At 46.4% G+C, this 19,936-nt stretch overlaps 1 protein-coding gene across 1 annotated transcript in view; it reads right to left on the reverse strand.

Annotated features, from left to right (window-relative positions):
* The window catches only part of FBLN2 (fibulin 2), a 94,129-nt gene that overhangs the window by 13,265 nt on the left and 60,928 nt on the right, over positions 1–19,936 (reverse strand). Inside the window, exons 3-10 of the mRNA XM_082288623.1 lie at positions 17,920–18,031; positions 14,950–15,079; positions 10,551–10,737; positions 8,727–8,933; positions 7,791–7,907; positions 7,243–7,344; positions 5,751–5,891; positions 248–382 (exon numbers count right to left, since the gene is read on the reverse strand). Of these exons, the coding sequence (XP_082144749.1) occupies positions 248–382; positions 5,751–5,891; positions 7,243–7,344; positions 7,791–7,907; positions 8,727–8,933; positions 10,551–10,737; positions 14,950–15,079; positions 17,920–18,031 (1,131 nt within the window). The remainder of the gene's footprint in view (positions 1–247; positions 383–5,750; positions 5,892–7,242; positions 7,345–7,790; positions 7,908–8,726; positions 8,934–10,550; positions 10,738–14,949; positions 15,080–17,919; positions 18,032–19,936) is intronic.

A 19,936-nucleotide genomic window follows, 5' to 3' on the forward strand; every position in this document is an offset into this window, starting at 1 on the left:
TCTCTAATGCCTTAAAAACAGGGCAAACCCTAATTCAGACGGTTTCATCCATTTTCTAGTAATTCATAGTTATCACTGGAAACCACTTCAAATAAGTGAACGTGCAGAAGGAGCCTGCAAAGCCAAACACTTCCATGATGAGCAGCCTATTTTAGCTACAGCGCTGATAGCACAGAGCAGCAGCACCAAAATGCTCTGCAATCCCTTCCCTTCCCTTTGTGTCAGAGCTGAGGGACACAGTTCTTACCCACACACTCGCCATCCTTCAGCTCGTGGCCGGGCTGGCAGCTCAGCTCCTGCACGCAGCGGAACGACCCCATGGTGTTGACACAGTGCTCTCTCCTCTGGCAGGTGTGCCTCTCTGTCACACACTCGTTGATGTCTGTGAGAGAGAGGGAACAAATCAGTGCCAAGGCATCTCCCTCTTCCTGCCCTTTTGGAAGGAGTGGAAAGCTCAAATGAAAGGCTTTGTTACAGTGCTCTGATGGAAGATGGTTTTATCCCAGGGTCTTTAGTTAGCACACAGTGACTGAAGAGACACAAACCACAGGGAGATTTCCTTCTCCTCCCCTCTTGCCAAACCACGGGGATGGTGCAGGCACTGGGCACAGGGATGGACAGAACTGAGTACAGGCAGGGTGGGCAGAGGATTGATGACCAGCTGAGGGGAAGGGATGGGAACTCCTGGACAAGTGAACGAGAAAGTGAGGAATGCTCATGGCTCCTCCCCAGATTTCCACAGCCCAGGCCACTGACCAGTCCTGCTGCCTCAGGCCAGGCAGACAGGGGCTGCTGGGGTGGCCCTGCTCCAGGATGGGAGCTGAGGCTGCCCCGCTGGGCTGGAGCATGCTCGTGCTGATTCCCTAAGGAATGCATCGCTGGGACCGGATATGCAGGAGCTCATGGAGAGAGGAACCCTGATGGCTCAATCAAGTTTGTAAGTTTGTATTTAGAGCTTTAAAGAGATTTGATTTCAGCAGGTGGAGTAGTGGAAAAGTTTTTTTAAAAAAACCACTTGAACACAAGATTGCAGAGTGTGGGACAATTAGGGAAGGAATATGAAACACCTTTAAAATGATACGTTTTGATAGGATTGGATGAAATCATCTCAAATGCAGGTTTTGCTTATGTTAATAATGAAAGCTAGAACAGCATGATGAACAAATACTTAAAAGCAACAAAAAGGGGCAGATAAACTTTCTTGCCAATCTCCACAACGCCTCACACATTCACGGTTCTATATAAAGCTAAGAATTGCTAGAGCTAACAAAAGCCAAATGTGACCAGAACCATTACCAGTCCTCTGGCTGCTCTGTGCATGAAGCTGTTTCCATACTGCACAATAAAGCAAGCATTGTTTAAATCACATTTTCATTTTGGCTGTAGAACCTCATTCTCAGATAAGTACATCAGATATATGACTTCCCCTGTGGAGCACGAAAACAGGAAAAGCTATTTGAAAAGATTTTTTTCTTAAAAAATGTGTCAGCTTGTTTTCTAGCAAAGAAAGTGAAGAGGAGCACCAACAAATTTCAGTTCCTGGTGGGCTCAGATAACTGGTGATGTGCACTGAGTTTTGCAAGATCTGTATGAGCTTCATTCCATTTCACTTCTCAGTTATTTTATAATATTGTATTATATTATTCCTTTTGTTTTCCTTCTGTTTGCCATTGCTACTCCTCACATACTGTGGCCTTGCTTTCCAAAGCAGCTGGTTAACCCACAGCAAGGTCCTGGCCATCATCCCAACCTCTTTCTACCAGTCCCACACGAAGTTTGAGCTCCTCCTCTGAGGGGCAGGTCCTTGCCTGCCCCAAAGTTCCTACAGGGTTATGTCCCCTAATGCTTGTGCAGTTTCCCAGTTTCTGTTCATTACAATGAGGAGTATTTTCACAGGTGGTCCTATGGGGGTGGCAAAACCCCCTCACGTGCTGGGAGATGAATACAAGGTGCTGTGGTAGATCCCTCTCACCTACTTTGACTTTGTTCTTTAAGAATTCTGGGGGTTTTAAATTCTATTTTAGAGAAAACCAGCTACGGATGGCCACTTAACAGTGCCAAACCAGGGCAAGACTTTCTGCTGGCTGTACCACGGATCTGAGATTATCTGTTCTTGCAAACCACGAAAAGGCCTCCCATATAAACAAACTGCATCACACTGCAGCTCATGAGCTTGAGTCAGCCCAGCACCACGTCCAAAGAGAAAGTGTTTGTCTGAAATACGAACTGAAGAGGGTAGGAGGCATTCCACATGATTAGAAGGTGGAATATTAAGTAACAGGCAAAAAAAAGGTTGTGATTTCATGGAGAAAAAAAAATCTAATATAATTTCATGTTTTGTCTATATTTTTGATTCAATTTTCAAAACTCTGAGTACTTGAAAAAATATGCAGAACTGGCTGGAACACATTTGAGGCAATTAAAATGATGGAAACTGGCAAATTACAATGCAGAAGTCTTGCTTTTCTATGGAAGTTTTGTGCACGTGGCACGTGAGACACCGACAAGCTCTAAAGCCTGACTGTGAGCTGGGCTGAGCTGCAGGGCTGGAACCCTGAGCCATGGCCATGCAAAGCCCTGCTCTGCCTGTCCAGTGTCAGGGCATGAGCCTCTGTCTGTGCCATTAGGCCAGCTGCCAGCCCAGCAGAGTCCCCTGTTCAGTTCATGATGCAAACATGCCCTTTTCTGTTCACTTTTCTAAACTAACTCCTAAATGCACTGTAAAATCCAGAGTGCCCACGACCTGTCTCCCTTCAGTCCTGGGAGCCAACTGTACAAGGCAGGAAGATGCTTGGCAGAGCACTAGGAGTAACAGGAGTTATGCTTTCAGTCTGAAACACAGACCATCCCAACACTGGACCAGCTGTAGCATTCATCCAACCCAATTACGACTCTGAGGTAGGGTTAGATGGTATTTACTTTAAACAACAGGAAAAAGAGGAAAAATAATTTGGTCCTACACTGCAAACAAGTCACACAGTTAATTTCTGAGGGATCTGCTCAGTCTATGTGTGTGGCAGCAACATTCCTCACTCAACGTCAGCAAAGCCCAGAATGAAATGTAATCACTTAACAGCTCTTTTTCTCCCCAGAACCGTTGCTGCAAACAGCAACACACACACAATCCTGAGCACATCTGCTGCATCCAAGAGCTGGCATTTTTGCAGAGGAATATCAGCATTTACCTAGTGCTATTTATTTCAATATGCACTTTGACATCAAAAACTAATTTTGATGCACCTTCTACAAAAAAAGTCAAATGTAGACTTTTCTTGTCCTGCCTCTGCAGTTTCTCATTATTTTTTTCTCTTCAAATCGCCTCAGCTCTGTTTGTTTTATGGGACACATCTGTGCAGAGGAGGCACTCAGTTTGGAACCACCCACCCTGCGCTCACACCCAGGTTCAGGAATAAAGTGACCACCTACTGCTCCCTGTCAGGAGGGAAACTGAGGTGGGAGTAGCAAAGACAGGAGCAGAGCAGTCAGTGACACGTGGCTGGTGGGAATGACTTTGCCTGAAAGTCAAGGGAAAAGCAAACCCCATTAACAACACCCGGCCTGGCTCTTATCTCGGGAGAACACGGAGCTTTCAGGCCAAAGCCATTTCGGGATCTGCTCAAAGTGACACAAGGGGGCTGTGGGAGAGCTGTTTGAACAGCTGCTGACTCCTCTCTCTGCATGGCTGGCTTTTGGGAATGCTGGGCATCTGCTCCTGAATGCACCTGGAATTATGATCCTCCACGTTTGACTGAAGGAAATCCTGCAGATCAAAGATTATCAGCTGCTTTGCTGCTGTGCAAAGATTGTTCCTCCTGTCCCTAAAATATGCAAAGAGTAACATCATCGAACCCACAAGAATTCGCAAACAAATCACCAAAGGTTTTCTTCTGGTGTTCGAGACAGCTCAAGGTGGAGCACAAAAGCAGTCAGGCTGCAAAAGGATACCTCAGGAGAAGGAGGCAGTGAGCAAAACACAAACCACAGTATGCCTGTGGCTTTCCCCTTGGACTACAAAAGTAGGAAAAAATGTTAAACACGGCAAATGTTCTCCTGGCACCACACACGGAGCAGAGCTGGATGGGAGGAGGGAGCACACAAAAAAAAAGGAAGAGAATTTTCAAAGTTTCTTAGATTATTTAAAAGGGTTCCTGTAAAAACTGCCCTGCACTGGAGGAACACAGAGGTTTGGTATTTAGTGAGGGAGAAGGGTTTTCCAGCTTCACCAATGAGAGTTGTGTCTTTGCCTTCATGAGCTGTGCCTGAGGTTTTTCTTGTATCAGTCATAATAAAGCTGTTCTAATGTCATGGGGCAGAGGCAGAACGTGAATCAAAGGAAGCTCCTGGCTCCTGGCACAGCAGCTCCTGCCAAAGCTGCAGGCATTGGCTCAGTTTCACAGCACTCCTGGGAGAGGTGAAAGAGGACAGCTCCATCCTTCCTGCACAGTGCAGGGGAAACATCAGAGGACTCAGAGGTGAGAGCCTGGAGCACAGCTCGAGGAGGGGCAGTTCCTGGAGCTGCCAGGCTCCCATGCAGGAGTGTGGTGCCTGCAGCAGGCTCTGGGCACACCCTGGGCAGCACCCGGGCAGCTCCAGCACCAGCCTCAGCTCAGGCTGAATCGCCTCATAAAGGCCTCCTTCCTTCCAGTACTGTTCTCTCAGCCATTTCATTTAAACCAAATCATTTCATTAGTTTTCCATTCTTACCAGTACCTCTGATTTCAAAATAAATATTAATAATAATAATTTAAAAAATCAAAATCCAATGTTGACAATTTAAGGAACGCCCAAAAGATGGCAAATCAGTTCTTCTCAGGATTCTGACACTGCAGAAGTTTTCCTGCTCAGGCCCAAACGCCACGTGGTGCTCATTAATCAGATGAGATCACAGAACTTTAAAGACAGGGACAAAACCAAAGCTGTGGTGGTCACAAAAACAGTGTTATAAATGTAGGGAGGGGGACAGGGGTGGAGAAGGCACTGCATTCACACAGGACATTACAGCCACAGGCACTGATGCTTCCATGGATGACTGGAGGTCTCCAGGTGCTCCATTTTTCCAGGCAACACTGCTGCTGCCTCCTAACCCAGCATCCAGAAAAGTCCCCAAAAAAGGAAACTGTTCCATAAGCTGAGGCCCTGGCTGCTGGAAGCAAATTAAATCCTCATAAATACACTTTAAAAATACACTGTAAAAATTGATTGGTTTCTTACATGAACTCAAGCAGCAGGGATGATCCAGCAGAATTATGATGCATCCTTGACTTTTACACAAAGAAATTTGTGCCAGAATCAACAAAGGACTCATGTGAATTTTAAAATGCCCTCCCTTTGGATTGGATCTTTTCCAGAGCCTGGACTCAAGAGGATTTTTGAGCTATATTTCTGAAGTTTTGTTGTTTGGTGGTGTCTGGAACTCGGCAGTACTGAACTGTCCAGAGAGATGAGCTGCTCTGTTCCCTGCGCTCAGTCTGCAGCCACCACTGCTGCTGTGGTGATCACACCTACGGGCTCGGGGCCTTTGCACAAAGTGATTTGCATCCTGACAATGCATTGCTGGGGAAAAAGCCAAACAGCACACAACTCATGAGGTGAAGGGGCTGAGCAAATGGTGCACATGTGTTTGTACTGCCTGCCTCTGAAATGTTGTATGCAGAGATGGCCAGAGAGCCTGGAGCACAAATGGTGTGGGGGCGTTGCAGAGCATGGAGGGTTATGATGCTGTGGTGAACGGCGTGTGCCTCTCGTCTTACCAACACATTTCCTATGCCTGTTGAGAATAAAGCCCTCTGCACACATCCCACTGTGGCTGACACAGGAGAATGATCCCAGAGTGTTCACACATAATTTTCCGCTGGAACAAGCCTGAGCACCTGCGAGGCACTCATCCAAATCTACAGCAGCACGTGGCAGCCAAAAGGGAAAAACAGAACTCCATTAGAACAGCTCCTGAAATGAAACAACATTTCTTTCACGCCGGAGATGCTGAGATGAAGTGTGCTGGAGCTTCCACATCAGCAGCAGGCTGTAATACATGCAGTGTTACACTGAAAATAGGGCTGGAATAAACCCTCGGAGATCAGCTAGTCCTTGCTCACACTCCTGTGCTTTTGCCATTCCAGAAAGAAATGTCCTTAAGAACAGGCAGGCAGGCACACAGAGACAGTGCACACTCCTTGACTTGAAGGAAACCTGTTCCAGTGCACCACCACCCTCACCATCAGATCCTGACTTCAACAGAGATTATAAATGTCCCTTGCTAATGTTTAAACTTACTGCTTCCATTGACAAATACAAATTTTTTCATTTCCTGAAGGAAAACTATTGCCTTGAAATGTCCCTTTTGATTCTGACATTAATTAATCAAATTAGCTTCCACCACACTTGAGTAAGCAGTGCACTGTGAATATTTCATTTGGTAATATTAAAATCCCATTTTCTTCGCAGACTGTCTGGAATTTCATGAAAATGATTTGTTATTCAATAAGATCTAAGATTAAGAGCGATGTGGATCATTTGTGAGCAATTCTGAGCATTGGGAGCTCCTGCTTGCATTTCACTGCTACTGCTCCCATACTTAGAGATTTATAATCAAGGTATATCACAGGGCATTGCTTCTGACCCCCAAAGCCTCCCTGGGCAAACATATCCTTTGTCACTACTCAAGAACGTCCATTTAAAATTTACATCATGTGAATGGTCATGGTGCAGCTTTGGAATTCACTGCTCATCACGGCAGGCCAGAGCTCCAGCAGCACGTGGAACACCTGGAGATGGCCCAGCTCCCATGGCACATCCTTCCTCAGCTGTGAAGCTTCCCTGAGTTCAGGTTTCCAAGGCAAGAGGAACTAAAATCAAACAGAGCAGATGCCAGAGCAGAGCTGTGCTCTGAGCGTGCCCCAGGACAGCAAAGGTGCCCAAGTCCTGCTCGCTGATGCTGTTCCCAGCAAGAATGCTGCATGTCCAGAGCTGTGCACCCTGGGAGGAACCTGAGTAGGAACCAGAAGGGCTGAAAAAAAGCCTGCAATGTCAGAGGAAAAGAGCACCAGTCCAGACTTGCCTCCACCTGGCCAGGTAACAGCCATGCTGTGCTTCAGGAGGCATCTGCGAGGCAGAACTGGGACTCCTTCTGCCAAACGGTCTCTGCTGACCCTGCAATCCACAGTTCTGCAGATGAGGAACACCCAGGGGTGTGAGGTACACGAACACTTACCCACGTCCCTGTGGGGAGCCCAAAGCACTCACCTTCACAGGAAACCCCATCAGCCATGAGCGTGTACCCGGCCATGCAGGAGCACACAGCATCTCCTGCCACGATGTTGCAGAGGTGCTTGCAGGGGCCGTTATCTGCACAACACAAAATTGCAGAATGCATCAGGACCCCAGCACAGATCAGCCACAGTCAGACACTGCCAGGTCAGCTGGGCACGATGCCAGCTCAGGCAATGGGGAGTAACCAATCAGTCTGTAACCAAGCTGTCCAGGCAGCCCTCAGCACTGCTTCCAGCCCTCCTGCTGCACACAGACACACCTGGCTGCTCCTGCCTGCACTGCTCACATCACCCTGCACTGCCCACCCCACACGGAGGAGCAGGAGGGGAATGACCCTGAAAGCAGAGAGCAGCCTCAAGTTTCTCCCTCGGGTTTCCCCTGACAATTGCTCAGCCTTGTGCCAGTAGTCACAAATTAAAGCTGTGCACTGAGATCAGACTGGTGAAGGGATGAGTGGAGTTTTGTTCTGTCACTGAACATTCCTCACCCGCCTGCCTCTGCAGCTGACACCCCCAACCTACCTTTGCACTTGTCCTGCTCTTCCTGCAAGGACACCACGAGGATGGGCTGGGAGGGAGAAGCTACTGGAGGGATGGTGGCTTCGGCTTCCAGCCTGGTCACCTGTCCTCTGTCAGGATCTGTAAGGTGAGGCAGGCAGGGAGGATCAGGGACAGCACCACCCTGCCAGACACCCCACAGCAAGGGGAGACCCCATTCATCCCACTCCATCACGGTTTGGAGGAGGAAACAAACATCATGGATACAGATCAGAGAGCCTGGCTGACAGTAACTTCTGTAAAGTATGGCAATATTTGAATAAACCAGAAATTGCTAATTTTATTTTTAAAACATTTGTTGTATTTTAAATACAGCAGCTGTCTTTCATTTGGTATTTGATAGAAAAAAAATCCCAAACCCAAAACAAGCCTTTGACCTTATTCTGTCCATCCTATTTCAACACAGACAAACAACAAACACCCACCTTTACAAGCACAGGATACTTTGGAATGACTTTTGTACGGCCAAGTGGAAAACGTGACAGCTGCTGTCTGCCACTAATATTTTCAACAGACAGTAGTGTTAAAGGTATCAGAAAAAAAGAGCTCTGTAACATGAAGAAGAGTAACCCAGTTTATCAGCATCATCAAAACAGAAGCCTGAATCCATACGGCTAAATTCTCCCTTAAGAGGGATGTGTCCTGTTCCCACTGAGTCCAAGGGTCACCTGGAGCAAAGTGTGAGCCCCCAAGCAGTGACAACCCTGAGTGACTCGGGGTGACTGCAGTGCAGGTTCGGGGTGTGGGAAGAGTGATTCCTTAAACAGGTGAAGTCAGCACAGACACACAACGGGCTGTGGCACAGAGACAAACAAAAAAACCTCAGAGAAACTGCAGAGAAACTAAAGGAAAGCTGGGTAGATGAGTGGAGGAGTCACAAAGATATTGCCCTTTTCTCACCTGGAGAGCAGCTGGTGCCATCATCCTGCAGAGTGAACTCAGGGAAACATGAGCACTTGTAGGAGCCCACGGTGTTGATGCACAAGTGCTGGCAGAGCTCCCCCCCGTAGAGCAGACACTCATCCAGGTCATCTCCAGGCAGGTTATTCGACAGCTCAGCCTCATTGCTGATGGACAAGGCTTCGTGGTGATTCTCCCTCTCTGAAACTACAACAGAACATCTCTGACAGCTGTTTTGGCACTGGGACTGGACAGAACCGGGTGTGTGATCACACAAATGCCAAGGAAAGTCACATCTGCCCAAACCAGTGACTGCAAGGGTAAGAACAAAGGAACCCAGCCTGGAGATAATACCACTGTGCTGGAGGTCCACCTCCTCCTTCCCTAAGGCTGGAGGGACAGATATTGTACAGAGCCACAGAGTCACAGGGGAGGTCACAAGCTCACCGGTCACAAGACTGCCCACCCCATTCCTACTGACATTTGAACCAAGGTGCTGTGCTGAAGCCCCATCTGAAATTTCCCCCACACTGAATTTCAAATTTCAGGGGAAAAAGTTATCCAGCTGGTTTGGAAACTCTTTCCAGCACCACAGTTTGTTGGCTCCTATACTGCATTACCAGCAGCCTGGGAGCCACTGAGCAGTGGCATGGCTGTCCTTCCTACTGCTCTCAAACACCAGCCAAAGCACCACCTGCTTCCCTTCCTGACCAAGGCTGACCAGACTTTCTGTGACATTACAATTCTTAAGTGAACCAGTTTCTCAGTCAGCTTCTCTTGAATACACACAGGCAAAGTTCCTTGCTCAGGGAGGTCTCAGCTGGATAGAAATAAACCCTTTCACTTGTTGGTGAGAGAGAAAACACAATTAGCTCATGAGAAGAGAATGGACCACAACTGCAGCCCAGCATATACAGGAGGTTACCACGGAACTCAGGGGTGACAGAGGGGCACAGAGTGATGCTAAAGGGAATGGGATCTAAGGCTGAGGGAGGAACATGGCTGTCCAAGCTCCAGATTTGCCACATTCCCTTTGTCAGGCCTCTTTGGCTGCAGGATTTGGTTTAGCTCTTCAGCATCACTAAGTTCATCCCTTTAAAGAGTGAAAACAAACTTGCAGAGCTCTGGGGCTTCTCCAGAGTGTGCTGTGAGAAAGCTGCCATGGTGTTCAGCAGCACAGCATGAAATCTATTCCCAGGACGTTTCACTGATACCATAATCCATGGGATTAGTTTGACTGAACAAAACTGATCCTTTGCTTTATGCAGAATCTTTCAGGATCGCTCCTGCCCAAAGGCAGCTTCAATTTGCTTCTTACCAAGGGCCCTGGGCTGTTGTGACTCGGGAGGGAAAGCAAACAAGAAACCAAACTGCTAAAGAAGGGGGTCTAAGGATCAGAAACATCCACACATTCTTTGCGTTTTCCAAACTGGAAAAAAGGAAATAAGGAAATCTCTACTTGGTCTGAGAGGAAAGCAGCTGTGCTCCTGCTGCACTGCTCCTTCCAGCACCTCCCTGAATGCCTGTGTGACACAGAGCCCCTGTCTGCAGTGTCCCCAAGGTACAGATGGACACTGACCCTGCAGTGTCCCCAAGGTACAGATGGACACTGACCCTGCAGTGTCCCCCAGGTACAGACGGACACTGACCCTGCAGTGTCCCCAAGGTACAGATGGACACTGACCCTGCAGTGTCCCCAAGGTACAGATGGACACTGACCCTGCAGTGTCCCCAAGGTACAGACGGACACTGACCCTGCAGTGTCCCCAAGGTACAGATGGACACTGACCCTGCAGTGTCCCCCAGGTACAGATGGACACTCACCCTTCTTGGGGGTCACTGTTGGCAGAGGCTCAGGATGCCGTTTTATCTCTGGATGGATGAAGTGATCCCCCCCTTCACAGCAGGACAGCATCACGTGGCTGCAGGGGTAGCCCAGGTTGATGTTGGCCTCGCAGGTTTTCCCCTCACTCCTCAGCCGCAGGCCCAGGCTGCAGCAGTCACAGCATTGCTGCAAAACAAGGGGACTGTCAGCAACGAGCATCTGGAAGCACTGAACAAACTGCCAGGGCAGTGGTGGAGTGCCCATCCCTGGAAGTGTTCAAAAAATGTGTGGATGTGACACTTGAGGACATGGTTTAGGGGTGAACAGGGTGGTGGTGCTGGGTTTGCAGTCGCACTTGATGATCTCAGGGGTCTTTTCCCACCTTAACAGTTCTGTTCTGTGACTTAACACAGCTTCAGGGATGAGCCCACACACACCTGGAACTGATCTGCACTTCCCTAAGCAGTGGAGCATCTGGAAAAACATCTGGAGTTCAGACAGTTGCAAATACCAAAGCTTTACTTGTGCTTGTTTTTGCCATTCTGCACCAACGGGTCAACTGCAGCCACAACAAACACAGAGTCTGGCTGTGCCAGCGATTTCAGCAACTCCACACGTCAGGAAGGAGGGGTGCTGCACATCAGCTCCTCCCAGCTCTAGCACACAGGCCTTGTTCGTGTGTAGTACAAACAAAAATTATAAACAAAATAACACAGATCTGTACCTCTGCATTAGAGCTCAAAACATGGTCAGTTTGAAGCAGTGTGACAGGAACTGGAAATATCTTGCACAGACATGAGGGTCAGCAGCATCTGAGCCCTGTCAGGCATCAGTAAAGACTCTCCTCTCTGCACTACTGCCCTGCAAACCTGCTCTGACCTTCAACTACCTGGCTGTGGCAGACAGCATCCTGCTGAGACAGTGGCTGGAGGGAGGCCAGGGTGCAGTTAGGAGTTATTTGCCTCCCTCTTCCCTCCCGAGAGCATCCGAACAGCAGCTCCGCTGACACGCTGATCTCCCACCTCTTGCAGTCTGCTCTGCTGCAGGTGGCAGACAAATGGTGGTGCTTTACTTAGTCACAGACAAATCTGCTGCACAATTAGGACACAAAAAGTGCATCAGAGAAATGACAGCAACTTCAGGAAGTCTCCACTGTGGATACCTCACCAAGCAGGGAGGCTGAGGAGCTGTGAGTCTCTGCTGCAGAGACAACAGGGGTCACACCTGAGCTGGAGATGCCTTTGTGGATTTGAATTTAAGTGTCCTCTCACCCCTAATTTACTTATTGATTTGTTTATGTATTTTAGCTATAAATAATGTCTGTTTCACTGACAGAAAAGCACAGAGCCTCTTTCCCTCTGCAACTCCTTTGACAGTCGCGCACTCACAGAGAGTTTGCAGTTACACTGGAACAGCCCCTCTGAACCCAGAGAGCCAGCTTCAGTCTGTTCCAACATTCACCCTGTGGAAAGGTGTCAGACACGGGAGCTGAAGGGCAGGACTCGAGCTGGCAGCAGGAGCTGTGTCAATAGAAAGTCCAAGGAGGGAGATCCCTGACCTGGCAGGGCAGATAAGAGAGGCAGTGTTTTAAGGGCTGGAGGAGTATGGAAATGGGGAGGGATCACTTCTCATCATCAGAAATCCTAGGTGGGCATTGCCACTAAACCAGAGCCTGTCTCCAGCAGGGAAATGCATCCACTGCCAGCTCAATGCTCAGAAACTCTTCTGCCAAGTCCCTTTTTTCAGGACAGCACTGGGGTTTCATGAGCATTTCACACTCAGTGCACAGCCTTGCATGTTCAGCCAGTTTGGATGGCTGCAGCTCATGTTTTATGGCCCTGCTTCCTAATCTGAAAAATCCCCAAACATCATAAACAGCAGACATTACTCACATTTGCAAATATGCACAGCCACGAGGAGCTGCCTTCACGTGCCCAAAAACATTTGTGTAAAATTTACAGCACGCCCCTTGAAGAGGATGAATTATTTTGCATGCTAAATAGGCTAAATCATCTTTTCAAAAGAAGTATTTAAAAAAAAAATCTAGCAATAATGAATTGTGGTCATGCTAGAAAAGGGAAAATTCCTCTTTCCATCCTCCCCAAATCCAGAACCTTCAAATTCAAAATTTTATGGAAAAAAAATTCTATTTTCTGCATTTTTTTTCAGTTTTAGCTCAGTTCTGTCACCTTCAATATGCAAAATAGAAGAAGTTCAAGATAATCCATGGTTTTACTGAAGTACTGTAAAATATGCAATATTTGCCTTGAAGACCCTGGCTTCTTGCAGTCATAGTTTATTCACAATTTATCCCATGTGCAGGTATGACAGAGAGTATTCAATCAGTCAGACATCTTTGGGCTCACATATTTTCCAGGTGAACAAAACTGTCTCATTTTCCAGTGGAAAAACTTGTTTGTTGAAAAGTTCCTTCTAAAATGCAAAAATTGGAATGCCTCGACCTTCTATTAGCTGCTTTCTGAACTTCTCAGGAATTCTACAACTGATTTAATAGCAAAGATGACTTTTTTTACCTTGCAATTGAGAAACACCTTGAGAACCATTCTTTGGTTCACAGCTTTCTGCATTCCCCTCAAAACTATCTTTGCTGGAATCCAGCATAATTGGATTTTCCACGGTGGAGTCTCCATCCACTGGGAAAAAACCCCAAGCATGTGCTTTTTGTATTAATAACAACTAAATAAGTAAATAACAGTTAAAGCACCCTAAGATTAGGCTGATTGAACACAGGCTGAACTCCTGGATCTGAAAAACCAGCACTGCCACCTCTACCTTGAAGCAAAAGGAAGGATCCCACACCTGAAAATGCCTGAAGACCTACAAATGTTTGTAACCTGGAGTTAAAACCCTGGCTTTTGGCAGGACAGTGTAGATAACTTGCTGGTTTGGGGGGCAATTAATCAATCTTTCCACATTCCAAACAAACTTTTTTGATTCATGCCACAGCAGTTACTAAGAGCAGGGGAAACACCACTAAGGACTGTCAGCATCTTCTGCCAGATCACCTCTGAAACAATGTCTAACCATAATAAAATTAGAAAACCTTTCCTGTAGTACAAAGCATTACAAAGTTGGATTATTTTGCATTACAGCAGTACATACTGTAATGCTAAAGTAATACAAAGTCTCAACAGTCTCAGTATTTATTGATTTTTTTGCAAGCAGTAGCTGCAATGACTCAAGAGCTAAACAAGCTAAATAGGTGAGCAAAGCTGTTCAGTAATTTTACTGTCTCAGATGGTTTATCTTAAAGGAAAAATCCCATTGGAACTGGCATGAGCAACCATTCCACGGGAGTATTTTGTCACTGGTTTCAGCTCAGACAGGAACGATGGAGTTCTCCCTCCCCACCTCTGCCTGAGGAATGGCATGTGCAATCAGACCGACTCCACAGCCTGCCTCTGCCGGCCATGCAAACCACCCCTGGTGAAAACCTAAGAACAACAATTCTGTCACATTTCAGACATATTAATGTCTTCTCCCAAGTGCACAAATTCTCTTTTTACTCTAATGATAGGCTTCAGACCAAATTAATAATAGTTCTGAAGATGACAAATCAGCATAGCTAATTAAACCTTACACTCTGCAGTGGATGTCCACGTTCTCTGCTCTTCCAGTGAACAATTATCTGTGAGAATCTCCGATGTACAGGAACAGATAGAACTAATCAGGTTCCTGCTGAGCCCACGGAAGCTGCACTTAAGCTGAGCTATAGCTATGTAAATTAGGATCAGAGGGAAATGAATTCTGAAAGGCACTGTTCTGGTGAAAACAAGACAAGCGAGCTGCTGAATCTTCAAACTGGTTTAAATTGGTTTGGCTCCAGTGATTCTCATAAAGCAAATCTCATTTATCTAAGCGGAGGCTGTGGCTCAGGATTTGTGATTTGTGCTGGCCGCTAATGGTTTGCCTTTATTTATGAACAAAAGCTTCCATCATCACCCAAATGCTTGTTCCTCTAGTCCAGCATTGTGTAGAACTGGGAAATGGGGCCACAATTCAACACTGGAGCCAAGCAAACTGTCCAGTAATGGGTTTCACATTATATCTTCAATTAAGTTTTGCCCCATCATTTCCTAAATTCTTCTACACTATAGACACAAAAACTAAAATGGACTTTTCAGCTACTCCCAAAGCAAGGAAGCAAAAGCAATACAGCCAGTTAGGTCTACAAAATGGAGATGGAAATAATTCAAAACAACATCACTGTGAAGTTTTAAAAGGGGCTGCAAACTTAAATGCAAGCAGCTCCATTTCCCTGCCACATTCCTGCAACTTCACCTTTTCTGTGCCCCACAGTAGTGCACAAACAAATTACTGCTGAAGGCAGGCTCTGAGGACACCTTACACGTCTGCAGAAGCATCAGAGGAGCTCACCTTGTAGGACGAGCCCGCGCAGGGATCGCTCTCCTCGGGGCCACACGTGTCCCCCTCCTTGGCAGCGATCATCCCGGCCAGGCAGCTGTTCTCCCTCACCGTGGACACACAGCACTGCTTCTGGGCAATCCTGCAAGGGCCAAGCCATCACATGTAACACATCCCACAGCCTGGGCTCCCTGACACGCTGTGGAACCATCCCCATGGCACCTGAGCTGTGCCAGCCGTGCCCTGGCAGCAGCACCGGGCAGTGCCCGTCCCCTGCGCTGGCACTGCTGAGGGACCTTGGGGTCAGTTCTGGGCCCCTCAGGACAGGAAGGACATTGAGGGGCTGGAGCGTGTCCAGGGAACGGGCTGGAGCACCAGGAGCAGCTGAGGGAGCTTGGGAAGGGGCTCAGCCTGAAGAAAAGGAGGCTCAGGGGAGACATGTAGATTGGGCAATTCACAAAAAAAAATGGAAAGGGACGTCTCTTATCCCAGCAGAAACCAGGCAGTGACAGACACTTGGCTGCTTTTCCAGTATCAGTGGCCAAGTGTCACTTTTATATTAATATTTTTATGTTGGGTAGCACAAGAGAGGTGAAACTGGGAAGCAGGGGATTAAGTTGAAAAAAAACCCAAACAAATGCTCTTAGGCGCTTTTTTGTATGTGCAAAGTGTTTTCTGTATTTAAACACTGAAATCTCTATAGACATGTTCTTCTGAAATGGGACATTTAGACAGGAGAAATTCCTGGCCTGCTGGAGTATCACTGGCCATTCTTTATTTTAGTATTTTTACTTATCAGCAGAGCTCAGTTTCAGCTCCTCTATCACCAGAAAATGAACTGGGAACCAACAGTGACAACCACATGCTCTTGGTTTGTTCTGTTTCACAAACCTGCTCTTTGCAGAACAGATAAGCAAATTTTGAAGAATATTCAGAACACTTCTGCTTCAGGAAAAGAGTTAGTGAGTCAAGCTGAGTGAACTGCTGCATCAAACTGGTGTGAGTCTCTAACTGGGACACGTGTCAGCAAAGAGCAGGGCCCGTGCTGGGACAGTTCATGCAAATGCCACCCAGATAAGCACGGCTCTGTTGTGATAAAACTCACCAATTATAAGATAAAAACTACTACTCTGGGTCAGATGAGATTTCATCTAGCCTAACATCCTATTTCTGACACAGCCAGCGGTACAAGCTCTGGGAGTATTTTTATATCAGACTATCCATTGATTATCTAAAGATTTCCTGTAACCTGCTTTAAGTTCAGCCATCAAGTTACTGCACCTGATCTCTTGTAGCCCAGTGTCCATCGTGCAGTTAGTGTGGCTGGTCACTACACAGAGACAGGCCAGGCTGGTCCTTGAATGCCCAGAGACATCAAGATACATCAAGAAGTAGCTTCAACAATAACGTTTTTACCACATGAACACCTCAAAATAGCATTTGGAAACAACAGACACCTCAGTCTGCAACCTCTGTGTAACAGGGAGGCTTCCTTCATCTGCATGAACTGAGAAAATGAATCCTTCATCACGGTGATGGACACTTGTAACACCCAAACGTGTCCAGAGAACTGTCCTGGCAGAACAGGAACTAACTTTTGAAACTAGTGTCTACTTTCTATCTATTCCCATCCCTGGCAGTGTCCAAGGCCAGGCTGGACGGGGCTTGGAGCAGCCTGGGACAGTGGAGGTGTCCCTGTCCATGGCAGGGGTGGCACTGGATGGACTTTAAGATTCTTCCAACCCAAACCATTCTGGGATTCTGTGATTCTACTTCTTACAGTCTTCAGGCAGTGAGCTGAGCTGGCACAGACTCTTGGGAGCTGCAGGGTTCCAGCACAGACAGTGCCCCGGGGCTGGAGAGGGGCAGGGTCACCAGCTCTGCTCACTGCCACATCCACCAGCGGCAGCACCAAGTTGTTGTTCTTGCCTTCCAGGCTCTGAGGCCACATACTTGAATATTTTTTACATTAAATTTTTTCTTTGGACATAATATTTATAGGCGGGCTTAAATCTTTAAAACAGGGACACAACTGAAATTTTAGAAGTAAGACAGTTGAACCCCTGATCTCTTATTCCTTTAAATCCCAATAGACTCACAGGGACTGAAACATTTAGGATCTGGCTTTTTCATCTAAAACCAGCCTCAGATGTGCAGGTGCAACTCATTAATGTACTGGATTTACACCTACTTAGGCCAAGGCTGGAATGTTTTAATCTGCCTTTACTGCACAGACAGTTGGCATGTGTCAGTTACGTCACGCCAGATCCCAGTGGGGAGGATTTCCATCTCCCACTGACTTCAGAGAGGTGCAATGATACTAAATGTGATAAAAGTCATTATGCCAAACTTTTTCAGTGCTCTAAATGATGGGATCACTCTTCGAGAATGTGAGTCTGGAGTAAGTTTGCCTTCATCCCTCCCCAAGGCCTGCTCCAGACTGGTGGGGAGGGAAGGGGATGAAGTGCAGCTCGTGCAGTACTGGGACCATGTTACCCTGCACCCATCCTTGTTGTCCTGCTGTGCAGAGAGAGCCTGGCACTCTCTCACACCAGATGCTGCTGACACCAGCAGCAGCACCAGGCATGTGCTCCCCCCTCCAGCAGAACCAGGGCCCACTCACAGTGGGCAATAAATACATCCCATAAGGACATGGACAATCACTGCATTTAGCACTGCCAAGGGGAAGCCAAGCTCTGCCCTCCAATTTAACTGCAACTCCACAGATGTGCTGAAAATGGGAAACAGAAATCTGTGCTCTGCTCATGTGGGAGACAAAAAGAAACCTTAAAAAGCTTTTGTTTAGATTAGATTTTGGGCAAATGGAGGGAGAAATCCTCCTTTCTAATTTGCCACGACATATTGCCAGTCTACCAATAATTTAGGCAATGAATGACAGTTCCCTGTCTCCTGGATATCCCATGAACTTCTCAAGGGCTGCTCTTTGTGTTAACCGAAAATGTTCAGTTTTACCTTACGTACCTGCAAATATCACCATCCATGCCACTTACAGGGATTTCTGTGCACTCCCCGTTGTCTATAGCCCACTGCTGTCCAGCTCCACAGCAGCTCTCAATCAATTCCTTCGTGGAACCTGTGTGAAACACACACACACACACACATTTCTTTAGATTATTTTGTATGGAATGGATTTGGCGTAACTCTGTTTCTTAATTGAGAAGACCTTTAAAATAATGACAGCTCAGGGTGAGGTTTTTCCCCTTCTTTCCACATTTTGGCTGGTTACAAGGAAAACAAAGAAAGAGACAACTGATACCTGGAACATCTTGATATAATTGTTCACCTGGTGATGTCACTCAGGGGGGAACAGCAGAAGGAAATTAGGAATTTTAAACAGTACAAATAATATAACTGGTTTGAAGAAAACTCCATATTTGACAACTCTGAACAAACTCCCTGAAAAATCATGCTTGGCCACTTGATGCAAGTTGATTTACTAAGTCATTACACTGCTGTAACAGTGCCCTCACTACTCAGGCTGGGTTAGCATAGAGTGCCCCAGCCCTGGAGGGTTCAGCTGGCTTAAAAATACACTGAAAAGGGTTTGGGAGATGTAACTGACCCTGTGAAAAACTGGCACTGAGATGTAGTGAGAGATGGACATGCAGAATGCTGCTCTAGTTCCCACATTTTCCTTTGTGGATTTCCAGCGAAGATGTACATCTGCAGGTTGCAGTGAAATAGGGTTTTGCTGTATCCTACACACCTACTGTACAGACTTGGGGCACTTTGTTCTCCTCCAGCCTTCGGGGAGAAACAACCCAAACCCACCTGGAGCCACTGTGCCCCCACCCCGTGCAGGTGCAGGGGGGTTAAGGACCAAAGCCATTTGTGTCCCCCCCACCCTGCCCAGTTCCTGCTCACATGCCAGGGCACCACGACAATCTGCACATGGCCCTCAGGCTCTGCAATGCTTTCATTTTATACAGCACATTAACAATCTTAAAATATCCTTGAGTCCTGAAAGCTGTATTAGGTGTAAGAGTTGCTCTGTGACATTGGAGGGTTGATCTATGCAGTTAAACTGGCAGGAAATACATCCAGTACCAGATAATTACAACACATTCCTATAAAACAGTTACATAGTTTTAATTCACTCCCTCGGTGGAAACTCCATTCATTTGACCAAGTGCTGAAATACATTTGTTGCTCTTGCTGGAACACGAGAATAGAGCAGAATTTAACTATCTCTATTGCAGTAATCTACATGATTTATAATTCAAATAAAACTGAGTTACTCATTCCTCACTAAAGATTCAATATCAGATTGCTCTACTGAAGTGCCATACTATTAAACAGTCATATTTGCAAAATATATATTCTTTTGTTGTGATCTTATGAATAATTAAACCCAGAATGAAGTTATCATAAAATAAACAAACCACTGCATTTTATCATCATCAGGAATTTTAAAGAACCTAGAATAACTCATAATAGGACTCACAGACATTAGCACGGATTTATGATATTTTAAGTCTCCATTAGGAAGAACAAATGTATACAACTAAATACATGCACAGGACTGAGGACCACAGAGTTTCTCTGCTGGATAGAGACTTTCAGCTCTGTATGTAACTAAAACATTCAAACAGAGCTTTGTTTATTTGGGGCTTCCATGATCTTAGCAGATTTAGAAGCAGATTTGCATCTGCTCACAGAAAACAAAGTAATTTTGTTTGAGAACTCTGTAATCCTGGGGTTTTTTTATATACTGTGTGAATCTTTGATACTTCATAAAGTCCTTTCACAACCCACCTGCTAATAGATAATTTGCTATTTATAGATTTCTTCTCTAAGGGAAAAAAAAGGTAATTTATGTCAGGCTGCCCTACAAAACAGCAGCAGTTTCCTCACTTGTTTGCAGTTCAGTAACTCACCTCCTGCAATTATCACTCTGCATCAGTCTGAAGAGACGAACTACAGGACATTTTGGCCTAATCTCAAAAATTTGTGCATTGTCTTCTAAAGACATTTAGAA

This window comes from Coloeus monedula (genome assembly GCF_965178545.1).
Source record: "Coloeus monedula genome assembly, chromosome: 11".
Taxonomy (NCBI): Eukaryota; Metazoa; Chordata; class Aves; order Passeriformes; family Corvidae; genus Coloeus; species Coloeus monedula.